The sequence below is a fragment of the Hippoglossus stenolepis genome, chromosome 5 (genome assembly GCF_022539355.2).
Source record: "Hippoglossus stenolepis isolate QCI-W04-F060 chromosome 5, HSTE1.2, whole genome shotgun sequence".
Taxonomy (NCBI): Eukaryota; Metazoa; Chordata; class Actinopteri; order Pleuronectiformes; family Pleuronectidae; genus Hippoglossus; species Hippoglossus stenolepis.
This window is the reverse complement of record NC_061487.1, coordinates 8359469-8380687: the sequence shown is the minus strand read 5'-3', so window position 1 is coordinate 8380687 and position 21219 is coordinate 8359469. Positions and strand designations below refer to the sequence as shown.

At 39.6% G+C, this 21219-nt stretch overlaps 1 protein-coding gene across 7 annotated transcripts in view; it reads left to right on the top strand.

Moving 5' to 3' along the window:
• Positions 1–2846: 2846 nt before the first annotated feature.
• Positions 2847–21219, top strand: part of ppip5k1b (diphosphoinositol pentakisphosphate kinase 1b) — a 53393-nt gene continuing 35020 nt past the window's right edge. For all 7 annotated transcript variants that reach the window (XM_035156438.2, XM_035156436.2, XM_035156435.2 and 4 more), the window contains exons 1-11: positions 2847–3084; positions 11100–11668; positions 12993–13188; positions 14868–14958; positions 15719–15804; positions 15941–16095; positions 16393–16494; positions 17551–17712; positions 18356–18477; positions 19778–19879; positions 20996–21082. In XM_035156438.2, coding sequence (XP_035012329.1) covers positions 11486–11668; positions 12993–13188; positions 14868–14958; positions 15719–15804; positions 15941–16095; positions 16393–16494; positions 17551–17712; positions 18356–18477; positions 19778–19879; positions 20996–21082 — 1286 coding nt within the window. In that variant the 5' untranslated portion in view covers positions 2847–3084; positions 11100–11485. The remainder of the gene's footprint in view (positions 3085–11099; positions 11669–12992; positions 13189–14867; positions 14959–15718; positions 15805–15940; positions 16096–16392; positions 16495–17550; positions 17713–18355; positions 18478–19777; positions 19880–20995; positions 21083–21219) is intronic.

Genomic DNA, 21219 nt, shown 5'->3' with positions numbered 1-21219 from the left:
ATGATGATGATAATGATTTTTTTTCTGACTTCGATAAATGGTAGACGATACTTAAGATAATTGTTCTGTATCTCTGTCATGCAGCAGCTATTCTCTGCCATGAGAAATATCAGTGTGATCTCGTATAACAATCAATCTTAGTGTCAGTAAGTGTGGCAGAGTTGATGATCCATAATAACAGCAAAACCTCTGGAAGAAAGTTAGAAGAGGAGGTAACACAGAAACACATTTGAAGAACCCGTTCACCTCATTAGTGGATGTACACATATTTCAGCTATGGAAACTATATGCAGGAAAAGTTTCCTGTTTTGATATTTAGCTAAGGAGCTAAACTGGTCACTGCAGACTCGTTTTAACAACGTCCTCTCCATAGGTATCTACAGTAATGTGACTGTTGATAATCTTGTTTGTCTAATGCACACTTTCCACCCTGTTTCGTCTCTGTTTCTGTAGAAGCTGAATGTGACTTATAGGTAATATAAGGGCCTGTTTGTCAGCAGCCGTTAGAATTCCAAAATGGCCGTCTATGATAGTGTTCCCATTGAATCGGTGAAGACAGGATGCTTCTGGGAGCATTTCAATTTATTTTTTAAATGTATTACATAATTTCAGGTGTTTGAAAAAAAAAGATTTTTGGATGCTGCGTAGGTGGTGAGAGGGAGGAGATGAGGAGAGGGAGGGAAGGGGTGGTTACTGGTTTAACGCGAACACTACTTTCTTATACTGCAGCACAGACTGGCTTCTCATGTCCTGCTGCATGATGGGACAGAGAGCCGCTCCACACTCTCTTGACAGGTTGCCAGACTCTCAGCCACACCGGGCAGGTCTGATGCTGGGAATGGCTCAAAGGGAAGCAAAGGGAACTGTGGGAATATGGAAATCCATGTGAGGCTTGTTTTTATAACTGCGATGACTGTGTGTGGTTTCTGTGTGAGACAGCAGGGCTGATGAATAAATTCAGCTAATGAAAGAAAAAGGTTGCATGTGTTATATTCTTCAAATGAAAGAAATTTGATTCACATTTGATGCTATATATATATATGAAGTATTTGGTAGAAGCCCCTATATTAAGCTTACATTAAATGCAATCAGAGGCAATCATTAATTATAGAATCAATATGTTTCAAATCACAGCGTGTAACTTGACAGTTTTCACTTATTGTCAAAACTGTAAACAATCATCAACCTGACTCTGTAGTTATTCTTATGTCAACAGAGCATTTTTAGGGTTTTTGAGCCTAGTGTTTTGGTTCCATGGCTCCAACTTTACTGTTTTGTTTTACTTTCAACATCATTTCCAGCAGCAGCAGACAGTAAAAAAAACCTCCCCCAAATCCTCTGGATGGCAGCACTGAGCAGCACACATAAAGCAACTACTAGGTAAGGGGTATTAAGCTGCAACATGCAACTTTACCACTAGAGGTCACTAAATTCTACACACTGAACCTTTAAGGGGAACAGAGCAGGTTCGCTGAGTTCTGAGCTGTTTACATGCCGAAAAGAGCGACACTGTTTTCACAATTGATTGAAAATGTAAAAACTATCAAACTAAAGTTGACGTCTGTTTTCCACAAAATAATGTTCAAATAAATAAAATCATGTTCAAAATCCTATTGTGCCTCACAGAATATATAGACCTACTGCCCCATTTTAAAGACATTTGTCTAGAAACTTTAATTCAATATATTTCTTAAATTCTTTATTTTAACACACTTTGTTGCTTAACACACAGTTGTTGCCCTCTTACAGCCTTCCCCTCACACACCCACTGGCAGCCACAGAGACCATAGCTACTTTATTGAACAGAGAGTGTGTGTGGGAGGTCTACAGTCTGCAGCCTTTAGATTTCACCCAAGGGAAAGATTGTAAAATAGAACTGAACCAACAGTATTGCATCATAGGCCCCAATCACATCAACCTCTTCTTATAGATTATGAACTAAAAAAATGTAAAGGGCTTGTGTACAGTCTGTGGTCAAGTCTGCATCCTGCAAAAAAAGCAATAACTTTTATTTATTTATTTTTTGCAGCCAAAGAAACAGTCTCCCCACTGCTTAGTAGCTTAGTATAACAGGGCGGAACATCAGAGGTGGCAATTAAACCTCAGCATATATAGAAAGAGTTGTGCTACAGGGATTAATAAATAAACACACGTTATTTCAGAAATAATAAATTATGGTTTGACACTAAAGTATTTCCATTTTATGAAACTTTTTATTTTATTAACACATATGTTCATCTATAGTCTCTGATTTTACAGGGGCCCAGCTTACAAAACAGCAGCATCATTGATTGTGTTATTTTATAGTACACAGGTAAGCTGTAAGAAGTTTTACAATCAAATTATTCAGATGACACGTGTGTTTGTGTGTGTGTATAGGAGAGAAGAGAGAGAGAGGAGAGAGAGAGAGAGAGAGAGAGAGTAGGTGAGTGTGTGTGTGTGTGTGTGTGTGTGTGTGTGTGTGTGTGTGTGTGTGTGTGTGTGCGTGCGTGTGTGTGTGTGTGTGTTCCCGTACTTATATCTTTGTGAGGACAATTTTAAGGGTTAGGGTTAGGGGCTAGGGAATGTATTATGTCAACGATACATTGTCCTCATTGACATAATTCTATCCTCACTAAGATAGAAGTACAAACATGTGTGTGTGTCTGTTTGTGGTTTGTACATAGTGTCAATGGAAGGGCAAAAAAGTAAGTGAGCGTCCTGTAACATATAAACCTGCAGTATTTATAACAATCTATCTATCTATCCTGCAATGCACGATCTTGACCGCTAGATGGCAGTAACGACGTGGCTGTGAAACAAACGTGTTTGAAAAAAACAACAAAAGAGTAGAAGAGAAAGGAAAAGGAAGGAAGCCGTAGCAGCAGCCGCAGCAGAAGCAGCAGTAGCAGTAGTACTACTACTACTACTAGTAGTACTACTGGTACTAGTACTTGGACCTTTAGCTGTTGCGTCACAACTTTACTGTTACACACAACCACAAGAAGAAGAAAACTAAGTGCAGCAACGAGCAGCAGCTTCTCTACAGAGCAGAGTCCAGCTCAGGAAGTGAACAGCTGAGGGACTTCACTTTGTTTTCCGCCGGTAAGTCTCCTCCATTTGTGGACATGTTGTCTCGTCACCGCGTGGATCTGAGTGCTGAGGCTCAGCTGTGGAGTCTGTGGAAGCTTTTAACGTGTTCTAACTCACCTGCGTGTCTCTGTGTGCGTGCGTGTGTGTGTGTGTGTCTGTGGGTCTGTGGGTGTGTGTGTGTCTGTGTGTTTCTCACTGGAGCCGTGTGTTCCTACCAGACCTCCGTTTGACTCATTCATTGTGTGTCAGTGATTTGATGCGGTCGTTCTGTTTGTATTAGTCACCAAGAGAACAGGAGGTCAATCATCACGTTGTTGTCAAAGCTCTGAACTAAACTTTTTGATTTTAAGATGAAACTTGTGTTGTTGAAACTGTGTGTGTGTGTAAGTGTGTGTAAGTGTGTGTAAGTGTGTGTAGCTGCTGTGAGTAAGACTATATGTGCCCCCTTGCTCCAGAGCTAACAACTTTGAATATCTCAGACTTACAGTCATTAGAGCTGAAACATTAATCCCAGTTTATCGATACACAAATTAATGGTCAACTATTTCGATAATCACTTATTCGTTTCAGACATTTTATCAATCGAAAGTAGTGAAATGATGTCAGAAGGTTCTCTGATTCCAGCCTCTAAAATCACTGGATTTTCTCCCCTTCTTTAACTTCAATGTAAACTGAACATTTTAGTTTTTCTACTTGGACTTAAGGTCAAGTACAAGACGCGGACCGATTACACTAACGATCAACTGAAAAATAACCAGCATATTATTGGATAATGAAAACAATCTTAAATTGCTGCCCTTATTGTCATTATGTATTAATCTGATTATTTCATCCAATAATCGCACCAATGGTCAAACTAAAATGAAAATTGCTCCGCACATTTTCCTAAATGTTAAAGTGAAGTCTTCAAATTACTTATTTTGTCTTGTTCAAAAGTTCCCAAAACAAGAAAATGTTAAGTAATGTGCAAATTAAGGAAGTTGCCTAACCAGAGATGATCTTACAAAAGGCTCAGTGTCTGTTGTTTTAATATGTTATGTCTAAAATAAGGAATGAAATACTAAGGAATGAGGAATAAGGAATAATGAAATACTGTAAACATTAAGACATTTTGCAGAAGAAAAGACAAAATAATAGATCACAAATGGTATAAGTGAGTCACAGACAGATAGAGTTCCATGTTATGTCTGCACTTCTGGATAAATAGAAGAACCCTAGTTGCAGTACAGAGAGTCTGAACAAAAACTACAGACAATATAGTTGAAATGAGAGAAAATGAAAGAAAGTGAAAAAGTGATCAATGGTTGATGTATCATTAAATTTTCAGACTACACATCACATGCTATGATTTACTATGGCATGATTTCTTAAAAATTACTATAATCACATTAAAAAAATCAAACAATCACTAATGTAATTTAATGACATGCAGCTTTTGTTGAAGTTGAATGCACTTATTGTAACAAACTTAACGTAAAGCAACGTGGTCAGTGCACACAGGCCAGTTGGATCCAGCTGGTAACATGATGAGACAGGGTGTGTTTCATCACTTTCGTTGATTGTTCAGATTAAATAATTGATCTTGATGAAAAAAATTTGAGTTTTCAAGGGAACTGATATTTGTAAATGTATGCGATCCAAGTAAAAATCTTGATCTAGGGAAATTAAATGTGATTTTTTTAATAAGGGACTGTTGGGCCTTGTTGGAGGTATGCACTCTACTGAGTTCCACTCTAGTTAATTTATACATAAACTGCTATTATCTATTCTTTTCTGCGCTTTCAAAAATTGTAATTACAACATTCAGGTGCTGAAATTGTCCCCTTTGCACTATATTCATATATAAACTCAACAAAGTTGTATCCTTGTTTGTATTCCACTTTATCCTGGTTATCCTCTGTTTTGTTACTGCTGTGATTGTGTATTATCTGCTGCTGCTGCACCTTAGCCATTCTGAAGGCAACCATTCAAGGAATAGTTCACCCAAAAATGAAAATTCATTATCTGCTCACCACTATGCTGATGGAGGGGTGGGTGAAGTTTTCGACTCGAAAAGGCTAAAGAAAAATTGTGTAAATGATGCTGTTTCGAGTCAAAATTGAAGTTTGAAGAAGTGGTCCCCAGTTACTTCAATTAAATTGGATTTGGCTGCAACACTGTTTACCCCTGAAACTTAAAAAGTGTTTTGTGGACTCAAACACTTCACCCACCCCTCCATCCGCATAGTGGTGAGTAAATAATGAATTCATTTTCATTTTTGGGTGAACTATCCCTTTAAAGTTTAAATTTATTGTAACCCTGAAAGCTGTGTGCTTGATTAAAGTTATTAGATGCTCAGAGTCAGGAAATTAAAGTTGTGTATCTTTACACAATCCATAAACCATCTTGTTAACCTCACAGAGGTCTCGTCTTCTACAGGGAGAGCTGTTTGCATTGATGAATGAGAAGAGGTAGTGGGCCTGTGGTCGACCAGCAGGCTGATTATGGCCTGTTTTCTGTTGTATTTGCAAACAAAGCTCATTTCTTGAGTGCTCAGTCCATAATGAATCTATAATCTTGTAGAACCAGCTGTAGCTGTTGTCCCACCGGTAGTTCTACCCCGATAACATCACCAGCATGTTATCTGATAATTTATAGTCATGGCTACTGTTTGTGTCCATCCTCGATAACTTTGCTCACTGTAGGATTACGTTTTATTGCTCACAATAAATGTAATAATGATTTAATCTCAAACTCTTCATTCCAATAGAACAGATAGGAACCAAAATAATCAAAACGTCTTGGTGGAATTTCTATCACAAGCACATCATAATATCACTCATTATTTATTTTTCTTATTCAGTCCACCCACAAAGTGTGAATCCATAACAGAAACTCTGACCGTTTTCCCACCGCGTGTCGTCTAGGGTCTCATTTAGCATTTAATCAGGTAAAGGGTGATGGTGAAAAGGATCTAATTACTGACTACCCCCTTCAAAAAGGCGCAGCAGGCCTCCCGTGGCAAACAGTCTCAAAGGTTAAAAGCTTTTTTATTAGTGTTGTGTTGTTGATCTCTGGCTCTGCTGTGATGACCGAGGTGACTCATCGTGGATGAGGGACTGCAGATGAAGATTCTTAAATCAGCCTGCTGACTTATTCATGGTGGACAGAGGGTTTTATTCTGGAGGGTAACACTCTAGATTTAGCCTTGCACAATCATTTAATGTTTGGTTACTCTGTTTCTCTTCTTTCTATTGTCCTCAGTGAAAGGGACATTTAGTAATTTATGACATTAGTCAACATTTGGTGACATACACTAAATGCAACATCACTACTCAGCCCTGGGCATAGCTCATGTTCACGTATAATGGACAGAAATGTGAAAGTCATGCTTTCATTATAGTACTTTGACATAAAACTTTGTAGACAACCATTAGCAATAGTGGGAATGTGGAATTTTAATTTGAGAAGCTTGACCTATATATTTTTAAGGCCAATACATATATTTTACAGTTAAAAAAATCTGACTAGAATATTATGGCAGATACTAATGTTTTTCATTAATACCTATCATTACCAACATTCCTGATGAGGATCCCTTAGAGTAAATCCATGTAAATGTTACTGCAGCCACATGTGGTAGTTAATTCTATTGGGCTCCATGACCGAACAATTACGTTTTCATGTCGAGAAAAAACTAAGTTTCGATGTTTTGACCAGAGCTCTGACTGAGTAGTCCCACCCACTGAACTGAAAAGTATTTTTTAACTGATCTAAAAGCTCGATATTACTCTTTATCTTGCCAGGCCTGATTGTGTAAATTCAAGCTGCGACTATTAGTCAGTTACACACTTCTCACAGTACCCACTCACCAAAGTTACATAGAGTAAGAAGAACAGACATACGGGTGAGAAGTGGGAATGAATACAGCACCATTGACTATTACAAGTCAGTGTTGGATTTTTCAGATATGTTCTGAACAGTTGAAAAATCAACTTGTCAGTGCTTTCTAGTGGACTACATGGCGACACAGCTCCTCAATAACCACAAACGGATCTATAGTGTTTCTGTCGTCTACATGTTGGGACAAATATTCACATAATACCAATATGCATCTGCAGCTCATCTACAATTAATTTGTCTCAGTGCACTAGTGTTTAATGCTATTTCGCCACAAGCCGCTGTATAAGAGCTATGTCAATATGAAATATCTAATTAGAGGAGTACTTCGAGGCCGTGAATGTGACTGAGGCTTCATTGTTAAGATATATGACAATTATTAACATGATTATATGGAAACATTTTTGCTGAAACCTTCATCCTTCACAAGCAGCAGACTCTTCAGTCATTTTAAATTCTATTGGAGATCTGTAGTTTACACTGTGACCGTTGTTCTCTGCGTGAAGAGACTGTCTCTCCACCCAGATACATATTCCATATGTACGGGGAATGACTCCGTACATGTGGATTATGTATCTTGGTGGAGAGATCGTCTCAAGACGATAGAGAACCCAAAGTTTCCAAAGATGCCAAATATGTTATGGCTGCGTTTTGGTCGGGGTGTGTCTTAAATAAATGAACATGACATGTAGAATTTTTCTGTTTGATTTAAATACCAGGAAATATTGATGAAATGCAAAGCTGAGCCATGTGCAATTATAAGGCTATGAGTATATTTCCTCTCTTGCCAATCATGACACTGTTTCCTTTTCGTGCAGTGTCAGCTTATCCTGTCTGGAGAGTAAAGGTCATGTCTGCGTAGTAACGACTGAATAAACGTAGGCTCGCAGCAGTTACAGGTGTTTTTTTTCACGAGTTTATCTCTTTTAAGTGTTCTTCAACCCCCGGGCGGTGCAGCCTGTCATCGCCTCAGGGGTTAGTAATGATAAGTTGTATTTGTCATCCAACACTCGTGGCCTGGCTCCACCCCATCCCCTAACATAGCAGAGGGCACAGTTATTTCTGGGTACCAAGGTTAATCTGGGTCGTGTGTGAGCTTTGGTTAAGGGCATGTCCTGGCAGAAAGTCGCAAGATGGCCTTGTCTGCTCTTTAGCTGCCACAAAGTTTTATGGGGCCAATGAAATAATCTGAGCTGGGTGTGAGTGTAAGTGACTTTGACTACGTTCTTGCGGTCCTTCAAAGGTGGCACGGAGAGCACGGTTGCCTTGTGGGCCGTCTTTGAAAGGTGATATGATCTGCCCATCTGTTTCTGGAGCCTTTTCCCCTTTAGTCAGCTGTCGTGTGTATGTGCTGGTGGAAGTGTTTTTTGGAGGGGGTGTTGGACTATACTGATGACAGACACATGAACAAGCTCTGGCTGAGTCTACTGTTTGAGGACATACTAGTTTACAGTAGCAAGTTGCTGATTATGTAGCCGGGCCCCATTTCACGCATCACTATTAGGCTTTGGCTCAGTTACAAGAGAATGACATAACAGCTTTGTTTCTTTATTTTGTGGTATCAGATAACAGATAAGCAGCGGCCAAACTCACCCATTATATTAAAGCACCGGGTTTGCAAATGCATGGTGAAATCTGAGCACACTTCAATTTAATTATCTCACCTTGGATTTTTGGCAGGCAAGCAATTTTAATCTATTGCTTTGGTGTGTGTGATTATTTACAGTGTTCTGTTAGGTAATCTTTTCACTGCTCGGGAAATTACGCCCCTCACTCAGAAGGCGGTGCAGGTTCTGGTCCAGGCCCTGGTCATCTCACGCCTAGACTATTGTAACTCCCTCCTGGCAGGTCTACCTGCTAGTGCCATCCAACCTCTGCAGCTCATTCAGAATGCAGCAGCTCGACTGGTTTTTAACCTACCTAAATTCACTCACACTACTCCGCTCCTCCGCTCCCTTCACTGGTTACCGGTGGCTGCCCGCATCCGTTTCAAAACATTAGTACTTGCGTACCGTGCTGCGAACGGATTGGGTCCAGTCTACATCCAGGACATGGTCAAACGTTACACCCCAGCCCGTTCACTCCGCTCTGCTTCGGCCAATCGGCTTGTTGCTCCCTCACTGCGAGCTAACCACTCATCAAAATCACGACTGTTTGCTGTCCTGGCTCCTAAATGGTGGAATGAGCTCCCCATGGACATCCGGACATCAGAAAGTTTACACATCTTCTGCCGCAAACTAAAAACACACCTCTTCCGACTATACCTTGAATAACATTTTTAAACTAACAATTTAGTAGCACTTAAATGGCACTTACTTATAGCACTTTGTAGTTTTGCTTTTTTGAAGAAATTGTACTTTCTCTATTCTTGTTGTTCTGGGTTTGTACCCTCATGGTTGAATGCACTTATTGTAAGTCGCTTTGGATAAAAGCATCAGCTAAATGAAATGTCAAAAATTGATTCAAGGAACAGTGTGTTTGTAGTTTTCTAGAAAGCGGTAGCTGTATTTCAATGGTCTGTTAATTAGGCATGATATTTAACTGCTCACACAGTAATACAGCAGATGTATCACATAGCAACAAATTGTTTATGGTGTGCGATAACTGGAAAACCTAAGAGGATAAAGACAGTGAAAGAACAACAAAAATTACTTGTACAAGGACACAAAGATTATCAATATGTTTGGAGATAAAATTAATCAATAAATTGACTGTAAGCTAAACCCAGAGGCCAGCCCACTATGATATAATGATTATGTTTTTTAAAATATCATTAAGACTGTGTCATTCAAGGATGTTTCATAAGTGGAAATGCAAACCAGAGTAATGTGAAGCTCTCTCATAAACATTCAGGACACAATAGATAGACAGACTGGCTCCTCTTCTGGTACAGTTTCCATGGCAACACCCAGCAGCGTGGACTCTTGCGAGAATTAAATGTGCTGAGTCAGCAGCAGGCTAACGAACTCGAGGAGGAGACGATGATGATATGTATAATAAAGCGGTTTAGTTGGCGATGATGAGGATTGATATTCATGTGAAAATGAAGTGTGGCTCGTCTTACCTGGAGGAGCTGCAACCTCAGACTAACCCAATTAATGTCCAGTCCTGTATTTATAAGTGACATATAAACCTACAATCCTTCACCTTTGCATCTACTGTCAGACTTATAAATAAAAGCTAATACCCGTGTTTCCTCAAGAAACACAAGTTTTACCTCTATTCTGTGGCTCATGTCACAAACCCTGACATTTATTTCACTCATGGTGAATGAGGCACCACTGCACCAGCAGTGTGGTCATCCAGATATTTGTACCAGTGAGCTCACACAGCTTTAACTGTTTCATGTCTGTGCAACTGACAACTGTTGTTTAACTTGTAAACATTCAGACTTAAAAGGGATAGTTCACAGAAAAATCTAAATTCATTCATTATCTACTCACCACTATCTTGATGGAGAAAACACGAGATTCTAAAAATGTTTTGTGGACTCAAACAATTCCCCCACCCCTCCATCAGCATAGTGGAGAGTGGATAATGAGTGAATTTGAATTTTTCGGTATCCCTTTAAGTGCATCTTATCACTGTGGGCCTGATCTACTAAGATCCCAAATAAAGAGTGCTAAATTGCGTTTGCATTATAACAGATTGCACGTTTAGTTGTTGGCCGTTTTGCGGGTGATCTGCTAAAAATAATTGCGCAAATGATAACAGGTGCAAGCATGGTAGAGGCAGTAGTATTTAAATGAGTGGCTGTGAATGCTCAGTTTTGTTTGGCTGCAGCCACAGATGGCGCTGTGCTGATTAGCACCTACCTTTCAAACGTATTAAATATAGACACAGTCACAATCCCCGCAATTACTTTCAAATTAAAGTATTTGCATCTACTCCTCCCAGTATTTTCCGCACTTAGGTAAAAATGCCCGATAATGCATATTCATTAAGGCAAACATACTAAATGGACAGCGCGTGTTATTCTGCACGCAATGCTCAGTGCGCACCGTTAGTAGATCAGCTTGCATGTTTTTTTGCAGGTGAAATCAAGTTTGCACACGTTTGTACAAGCCCAAACCTTTCGGAGATCAGGCCCTGTGAGTTCAGATCAAGCCGCTGAACCTCCATGTTTTCTTTGTACCATTTCTTCGCAGGGCAAGAAAAAGGAGTTTGCTGAGTGAAGAAGCGTTTCCAGACTGGGACATGTCATACCTCATAGCCTTACCTCCTCCGTCCTGACAAACAGGATCCTGACAGTCTACCTCAACACATGTGTCATCCACCCTCTCGCTTCTACCTCTTAGCACATCCCCTACTCCTTCTCTACCTCAGCATGTACTGTAAATGCACATAGCTCTTATCAACCGCGTCAGAAAGTCCAACTGACCCTTCACGTTATCACCGGTGCTCTCGGGTTTCAGTCATCCAGCGATAGTGGAACAGTTGACTGGGTTTCTTCCTGCTTTGCAGCACATAATCACTATCTGACACTGTGTCGGGAGGTGCCTCCTGGAGCAGCCATGTTGGGCATGGGTTTGTGATGTCTGAGCCCTGCGACGGACCAGCACCAGGAGCTTGGGAAGGACTTGGGCGGAGTGACAGGAACGCTCCTCTGTTCGTGGTTGGCGGCGAAGATGATGAGCAGGACATGGGTCAAGTGGAGACAGGCATGAGGAACGAGATGTTTCGAGAGGAAGAAATGGAGGATGATGAAGATGAGTCGGTAAGTTACAGGTGTTTATTCATGTGTGCAGCATGTGTGTCAAAGGTTTCCTATCTTAAAGGTGTATAATGAGGTGTACCTTGTACCTCAGTTTTTTTTTTACGGTATTAAGATTGATCTTTGTTCTGATATTATTAGTTATACTGTAACTATTAAATCGTTTTTTTTTTTATCATATGCAGTTTAGGTGGTGAAAAGTCTCAAACAAGTTACAAACTAGTTTATGGTTTCTTCTCTTCTAAATTAGATTTTTATTTTAACATATAATAGTGTTATAGTAACACTATTTAAGCAGTTGGAAGTGAACAGACCTGGACATTTTTATGTTTTATTTGGAATTTGATTGTGGAAATAAATATACAAAGGTTGTCATTTACAGTAGCTGATTCAGATCTAGACACTCAGTAACATTGAATGAAGAGGTAAATGTTCAGTTCATGAAGTGGTCACTGCAACCATGCCACAGCAGCAGAGACTTCTCATATGTGAAAAAAAGAAGACAAAAACAACTAAGTGTAATTCTATGAATGAGATTATTGTGTTCTTCTTCTGAAGATATATAACGTATTTATTGTTTTTAATAAAGTGCTACATTTACAGGTTTTAAAAACTAGAAGCTGAATCATTGATCTGATATGAATTAACAATCAATAATGCTGTCAACAACATTCATAAATCTTTTTTTAGGCTTTAAAGTTTTTATTATTTCTTTCCCCAAATAGTCAACTTGCATCTATATGACTTATGAATGACTTCCACTTTTAAATTTGTACTACTGCTACTCCTACTACTACTGCTGATAGTACTACAACTAATAACAATAATTCAATAATAATAATGAATACTAATATAATTATGATCTTTCTAAATATACAAAAGGGAAGGACAAGGAAACAAAACAAACCCCCAAAAACCACACGAAACAGACGGACGGTAACAGCTGTACAGTTCATTACGAACCAGATATGAAATTGAAGTATGGGTGAAAAGTGGATAATCCTGGCAACCACATAGGGAAGGTGATGCTGTGATGCCTAAATCAAAAGTTTTTGTTTTCCTATAGTGTCCATTTTTAGATATTTCAGCCTCAGTTTGTCAGGTTCACTGTAAACCGTGTGTGCTGTATGTTAGCATTCAACTCAAAGTCCAGGCTTTGTATTTAACCAAGATCACAGGGATGGTGTTGGGCTGTGCCACTACTTAGTGTAGTGGTCACTGTTGAAACGGCAGTTCAAATGATGCCGTAGGATCTATAAATGTTTATCTGTGTTGACTCTTTTTTGGGTCCTTATGTCATGTCTCCACCCCCGGTCCTCTCCACCAGCCACCGGAGCGACAGATTGTGGTCGGCATTTGTGCCATGATGAAGAAGTCCAAATCCAAGCCCATGACTCAGATCCTGGAGCGCCTTTGTAAGTTTGACTACATCGACATGGTCATCTTTCCTGAGGAGGTGATCCTGGAGGAACCTGTGGAGAAATGGCCCCTCTGTGACTGCCTCATTTCCTTCCACTCCAAAGGTAAGATCATAAGGAATATCTTGCTGTGTGATGACAAATGGTGACAGGGGGCAGGGAAACTGGTCCTGGTATCTTAACTCTGCATAGAGGTGTTGGAGGATGTCGATTTTTGGGGCTACACCTGTGTTTGAGAAGTAGTTTTTCATTTCCTCTATGAAGTTTTAATTGGTTTAAGCTTTTCATTTGTACTACTGTGCAAATGCATCTTATTTTATTGAAATAAAAAATCCACCTATAATGAAACAAACTAATTATAAATCAACACTCTTTGCTTAGTATTATCAAACCTCTGTTTTGAAATTCATTTTTATGTTGGTGGAAACAAAAGGGAAATGATGCTTCCCTGTTCCAGTAACCAGTTGGGACTAAGTTGGGTCAGACTAAGATGGGAATCAGATTTTCACAGAAATTAAATGTCATTTCCTGCAACATTGTATGAATCTGTTCAATAAGTTAAATAGAAATATGCAAGTACCTCAAAAGCCTTTCCATATTTTAGAGGAGGGGTGAGGGACAGCTAGCCTTTTTGTGTGTGTGCGATCACTTCCAAAGTTGATATGAGGAATAATGGCAAGTGCAGCTGGGAAAGGAGCAAACACTTTTCTCCTCTGTAAGAAACCAGACGAAATGTGCCTGTGGGAAACAAAAGCTGTTTTCACATATAAAGTATGGACAAGATCATTTGTGTGAGATACATTCACACCTAGTGGAAACGGGTTTGTTTTAGGCGAGAAATGATGCAGGAGGCAGGACGTCATTAACATGCACCAGTTGCTCACTGTGAATTCTCTGGACATTGACCAGAATGAATCCCACATCATCTTAATTGGACATCACAGAATTTTTTCTTGGGAGCTGGCTAAGTAAAGTCTGTTTAATGTCTGGTTCAATGATCCAGACATTTGCATTCAAATATACAGCTCCTCCAGGTTATCTTTGGCACGTAGTTCTTGTGCTGCATGAAAGCAGCTTAAGAGAAATGTCAGACCGGAAACAACTATTTAATGTTTAACTATTTGTACACCTCAGCCTACAATATAATGTACTCCATCTTAAGTGATACTTAACACATGTCACTGCACACACATTTACTATGAAGGTTCAAATATTATGCTCTATTTATGTTTTCATCTGGCAGTTAACTGAAAAAGAAAAGGATGAAACCACTGAACAGCATCTTTATAAATGTAGTGTGTGAAACTGGACATTCACACACTATTCAACTGCCTACTGTTTCTGTGGGTATTTGAGTCAGATATCACATGGGACTACTATTGTGTTTGTTTATAGAATATCATTTTTTGAGTGTTGGTATGAGTCGTGTTGTTGGAAAGAAGGAAAATAATGTTCCTAAACTGTTTCCGACAGACGTGGATTTTTGTTACACTCACTTGCAGAGGAACTTGTTCATGTGGAACATGTGTTTTTAGGCATTAAAGGAACTTGAACATATCATTTCTCAATAGCCCTAGTGGTTGGCTAATTATATTGAAGTAACTTATCCTGCACATGGGGCTGCAAGCCTGTTCAAATAAATTAACTATTGTTGCTGCACTGGTGGGATACAACGTCATCAGCACACTCAATTTTAGTTGTTGGTTGGGCTTGGATTGTTAAACATACTGGACTAAGGTATAAGGGCTGACACAGTTTTTTATAAATTTTAATGCATTTTTCAGGATTCCCTCTTGACAAAGCTGTGGAGTATGCCAAGCTCAGGAATCCACTGCTCATCAATGACCTCAATATGCAGTATTTCATACAGGACAGGTACGTTTTACACACGCACACGCACAGACACACACAGATAGTCCCTGCCAGGCTCATAACCATGACTAACAGAGGGGAAAACATTACTCTGGTGTTAAAGTAATTTCACTGGTTCCCAGTCAAGTTGTAAAGTGGGAATTTACATTTTAAAGTTAAACTCCTGATCCTGCTCCAGCCCGAATGCAATCTGAGACCTTGTAATAATTCCCAGTCATTCCGGAGCATACCTTAAAACCAAAGGTGTTAGGGCAACTAAGGTTTTGTAGTCAGATGTTTTCCAAGCTCCTCTGAAAGGTCAGTAATGACCTGATAGAGGAGATCAGGGAAAGAAGCTCACTGAACTCTGGGAATGACAGTGACCTTATTGCTATTTTCACGCAGATTTATACACAAATCAGCCACAACATTAAAACATGTAAATGGTTTATATGTTGTGGTTGATCAGAAAAGAACAGAACTTTATTGTCCACCAAAGTGTAAAATTATCTTTGGCTCACTAATAAAAGTGTGTAACCCTTTCCTGCTTTACCACCCAATCCTATCAACACCCACATACTGACACTTAAAAATTAAAATTCACTCATTATCTACTCACCACTATGTTGATAGAGGGAAGGGTGAAGTGTTGGGGTCCACAAAACACTTTAGGAGGGAATTTAAATTTTTTGGTGAACTATCCCTTTAAAAGCTGCACATGTAGACTCAATATGTTTAATCCACATATGACGTTGTCAATAACAGTTGTTTGATTCCCTGTCAGGAGAGAAGTTTACCGGATCCTAAGAGAAGAGGGCATTGACCTACCTCGCTACGCTGTGTTAAACCGAGATCCCGACAATCCTGAGGGTGTGCAAGAGTTCTTTTTAAAAATATAATATGATTAATTGATAAAATATGAACCCCACAGTTTTATAGCAACAAACATATATCTGTACCATCACTGTTTGTTAAGAATTATCAAACAAAATGTGTCCATATGCAGAGTGTAACCTTGTGGAGGGGGAGGACCATGTGGAAGTGAATGGGGAGGTGTTCCCGAAACCCTTTGTGGAGAAACCTGTGTGTGCTGAAGACCACAACGTCTACATCTATTACCCAACATCTGCTGGAGGAGGCAGCCAGAGACTCTTCAGAAAGGTAACTCTTACCGAGCAAATTGGCAACAAAATGTTCAGTCATTGGCAGATACTTTCAGGAAGGAGTTCAGGAAGCTGCTTCAGGTCCCACAATTTCTAAACTTAGCCATTCATGGACAATCATAAGTTTTAAATGTTGACCAACACAAATATTCCCCATCTCTTTATGTTAATGAAGGTGATGTTGATTCGATGTCTCACTTTTTTTGTTTAAGGCTCATCCATTATTTGATGAGAAAAAGAAAATGTGGTAAACTTAAATTATTTTATTATTTAAAACTCTGTCTCTTTCCTATAGATTGGGAGTCGGAGTAGTGTATACTCACCAGAGAGCAGCGTACGAAAGACTGGATCCTACATCTACGAGGAGTTCATGCCCACAGATGGCACAGACGTGAAGGTAAAGTCAAAGTTCATTTTGCCATTGGTGGAGTTGTTTTATTGCTAGAGCTGACTTTCTCCGGACTTTTCCTTTCACATAAGAATAATTCAGCACAAGATTGTCTGGGTCAGACGTGTTCACAACAAAAGAAAAATCTCCGGAGTGTTCAGATGAGGAGCAGCGCCTGAGGCAGGACTTAATAATAATAATAATAATAATAATAATAATAATAATAATAATACATTTTATTTATTTAGCACCTTTTTTTCATTTCATTTACCTTTCATACATAAAATGCAGCTCCAAGTGTTTTACAATAATATCAAAGACATGAAATAAGATGTATCAATAAGAACATGCTAGCAATAAAATAAAGACTTAGGATTTATAAAAAACATAAAACTACCAAAAGGTATAAAAAAAATAAAAAAATGGAATAAAGACGATGGTGTTAAAAAAGGAAGATCCAATTAATTAAAAGCAAGATCATAGAAAGGGGTCTTGAGTTGTTTCTTAAAACTATCAACAGAGTTGCTTGTCTGATGTGCGGTGGGAGTTTGTTCTAAACCTTTGATGCATAGCAACAGAAAGCTGCTTCCCCAAACATTTTGTGGTTCGTTTTTGGGATACTGAGTAAGCCCGTGTTAGAAGACCTCAGGGAACAGTTTTGAACTGATGCAAATGCATATTCGTCCACATTTTCTACGTGAGCTATTTGTGTTCTTTTTTTTTTGCGTCTGTCGTGTGTTAGAAACATCCTAAGCACTTGCTCGCTGTGGATTTTTCAGACTTATTCCTGCTGTATTCTGAGATGGGCTCACTCTGACATTTTCATGATATTTTACTACAGGGCTGGCAGGAAAAACTCTGGAAATTGTCCACAGCAACTGACTCAGACATTTGTGTCTTCACATACAGCCCCTTTGGATAAGTTCATGAGAATATTTGGTGTTCAGTGCAGATCTTATAGCAGTTTTAATGAAATATAGAAACCGTTATCATATGCTTGTCGACGTTGCCTTGTTTGTGTCTTCTGTATGTGTTCTTATTATGTGTTGGTCCTGGAAATCTCAGGTTTACACGGTGGGTCCAGACTACGCCCACGCCGAGGCACGAAAGTCTCCTGCTCTGGACGGAAAGGTAGAGAGGGACAGTGAGGGGAAGGAGATCCGCTACCCCGTCATGCTTACTGCCATGGAGAAACTGGTGGCTCGCAAGGTCTGCCTGGCTTTCAAGGTAAACCTGCGTCATCATGCGGCGAAGTTCAGCACAGTGATCAAAGATAAAAGATCCAGGTTTGAGATTGTCAGCCTTTTGTTTTTGAAAACTACATTATTTATGAGTAAGTGGTCATCCTTTTGACCTTTTTTACCTCCCACACCCAATAGTGGTGGGAAAAACTCCGCTGGGGACAATTATAAAATGCAGTAATCCATTTGTACCCAACACAAACAATGCATCAACTTGCACAAGACCATAAGATTTTGTTCCATTACAAGCCTGATAAATATAAACCTGTGACTGAATAACAGATGTGTGCTATAGTTTTATTTAGCTACTTTGAAAATATATAAATATGATAATAATTACTTCCATAAACAAAGTGCTGCAGTTACTGCTGACAAAATAGTTTATCAGCAATAAGACAATGCCTCTGCAAACAAATGATCCTGTGTTCTTTAAAGAACAGATAATCAAATACACAAACTCATTTTAAAAGTACATACTGTATGGAGCGCTCTGTTATAGTGTGTTCCTCAGTTGTGTTTTATATTCTTGTTTTATAATCATGTTACGTCCGTCTAATTAAAACATACTGTAAGTGTTTTCTATATATGTTATATGATGTACTTTAACAAATTTTCTTTTTCTTCTTTAGCAAACAGTTTGTGGATTTGATCTGCTCAGAGCCAATGGCCACTCCTTTGTCTGTGATGTTAACGGTTTCAGCTTCGTCAAAAATTCCATGAAGTACTACGACGACTGTGCCAAAGTCCTGGGGTAAGTGACTTTAGCTCACAGACCCACTACTAAATACTGATCTCTAAAGCTGCTTTCAGACATGCACTGAACTCTGGAGGATCTCTGGACATTCTCTGGAGGGACTGCACATGAGAATGCCAATGTCTGAGTTAGAGGCTCCAGACTTTCTCTGGCCAGGCTCCTAATAATATCTGCGGAGAATGTCCGAATGAACTGATGTGAAAAAACAGCAGGAGGTCCTCCGCAGGATTCACCACGAGCGAATGGGCGTGGTGATGCCGTTAGTTACGTACTATTAAAAAAAGTGGCGCCATACATTTAGAAGACACTGACAAAGGTGTCAAGAGAGCCTTTGGTGATAAGAGCCGACACTGTTGTAGATTTGCTGTAAACAAAAACATGTGATCTCCTGCCTCTGCCTGCTGTGTCACCCCTCACCTGAGGACTGCAGAGATTTCTGTTTTGTTGTGAACGCTTCTAAGCGGAGAATGTCCTGCTGCGTTGTTTGTGTGTGAAAGGCAAACTCCGGAGAAAGTCCACACCCAATTGTGCGGGCATCCTCTGGAGTTCATGTCTGAAAACGGCTTCTACTACGTCATTAGATCGCAGGACTTTTGAAGGAGAACTTTGTAATTGCATTTACTATCAGACTTTATTGCAAGAAAGATATGCATCATTGTAGATCATGTAATGAAGAAGCAGGCTCTTTTTGTTTCTGATGTTGCCTGACTGTCTTTGAAGCATTGTCTTGCTGTGGCTGTGTGGCAGGTGTAGTTTATCCACAGCTCTTTACAGCTCTGAGGATGCTGTTGTCAGCTTTACATCGTAATTTGTTTCTTATTCATCACCTTCGAAGCTGAAGCTGCATGACTGAAGACTTAAAAATGTTACAAATATAAAGACGGAGGAAGCTTTCCCTCCAGTAATGATAATAGCATGAGCATAATTCCTCAAGGTCCAATTCTCAGGTCCAAGCAGCAAGTCTTCATTAGTTTCTTTATGGCACAAAACAAGCACCAATAATATCAAAGCGTTAGCGTTTAATTTCATATACTGTGGTTTTTATGATCTGCACTGCAGTCGATTTTTTAATGATCTCAATGTGCCTGGTTTTTGTTGGTTGCATAAAACATCTTTCAGGTGAAATCTGAGACAGATTTAGACTTTGAATCAAGGTGTTGCAATGAAAGTGATTGGCGCAGGGAGGCATGTGCTGAATGAATAATACTTGTTTATTGTTTTTGTTTTATTTACCTATTTACCTGACTCAATTATGATTTCAAGTCATCGTTGTTATTTCTTTCCTCTGTTTCACCAGGAACATGGTAATGAGGGAGTTAGCCCCCCAGTTCCACATCCCCTGGTCCATTCCAATGGAGGCTGAAGACATCCCCATTGTCCCAACCACCTCAGGAACCATGTACGTACTGACAGGGACAATAGGGAAAATGTTCATGTTAATCCGAGGGATATTGCTCCTGTGCCTATGACACGTGATATGAGATGATAAGACCTCATACTGTACTGTCTTTTTTAAATATGTGGATTTAAGAGTTGTATGAAATCTTCAACGCTTTTTATAAGCTATTACTATTGAGCAAAATTTTTCAACCAAAATAAAATGATCAGTTTTAAAATATATTATTTTCTCCTGAATTACTAAACCTTAATTTTCAACAATCATGTGGCCTCACAGGCGTCATATTTCATACCTGACATGTCCTACACTTTTCCTTTGATGAATAAGGTGGGGGGAAATGAGCCCTCACACATGAACGCAGGGTTATTAGGGTTTACTGACCCACTGACCTCCACACACACTCAGACACTCACTGAGTCCTCACTGAAATCTCATCTCTGTCGCTGGTGTCAGTGAGCAATGTGGTTTTCAAGGCTGTAAAAGGTCATAGATCCCGTTGGATCCCCCTGGTATCAAAATTGTCCTGAGTGATCCAATCACAAGTGGTCAGTGGTAAGATCTGAATGCGATCTGAGGTCCGATCACTCAAACCACATTCAGAGGTGGTCTGGGACACGTGGCCACTTCATTTTCCCCATGTGAACGCAAAAAGCCTCTGGGCCACATATGAAGGACCACCTACTCAGCTGACACCTCTAACCTACTACAGTTAAAACATATTTTTGTGCTTCTCAGTGTCTGTACGTTGATTTGACAACCACATAATGACTGGAAAATGGTAAAATCTTTCTCCATAGCTGTGCACATTTATTCATTCAGCCCCTCTGGACTCCTCCAACATAATTTGGTCTTTGCAAACACAAATGACGTACGTGATTATTTGCTTATAGATCAGGAAAATTAGATCCCATCGCAAGTTGTCACAGGAGACCCATTCAGGACACATTTTTATACACACAGACAAACCTAACGCTGACAACTTGGGATCAGATCACTCAAGATGGATGTTAATACGGGGTCTGAACAAGGCCTTAGAGGAGATTTACCGAGATGAACAGTGAAATACCTGAGTTTCTGCTGCATTGTCATCTTGTTCCATCCGCTCCTCTTCCTCAGGATGGAGCTGCGCTGTGTTATTGCCATCATCCGTCATGGAGATCGCACACCAAAGCAGAAGATGAAAATGGAGGTCCGACATCCTCTGTAAGTCTGGATTGCATTCAGTTTTATGATTTGGTCTTCTTACTCTTCTCAGTCTGTTTTATTTTTATATAAAATACAGGTAGGAACTAAATTATCTTTCTGTATAAATGGCCTTGCCAATTGATGCTGCCCCACAT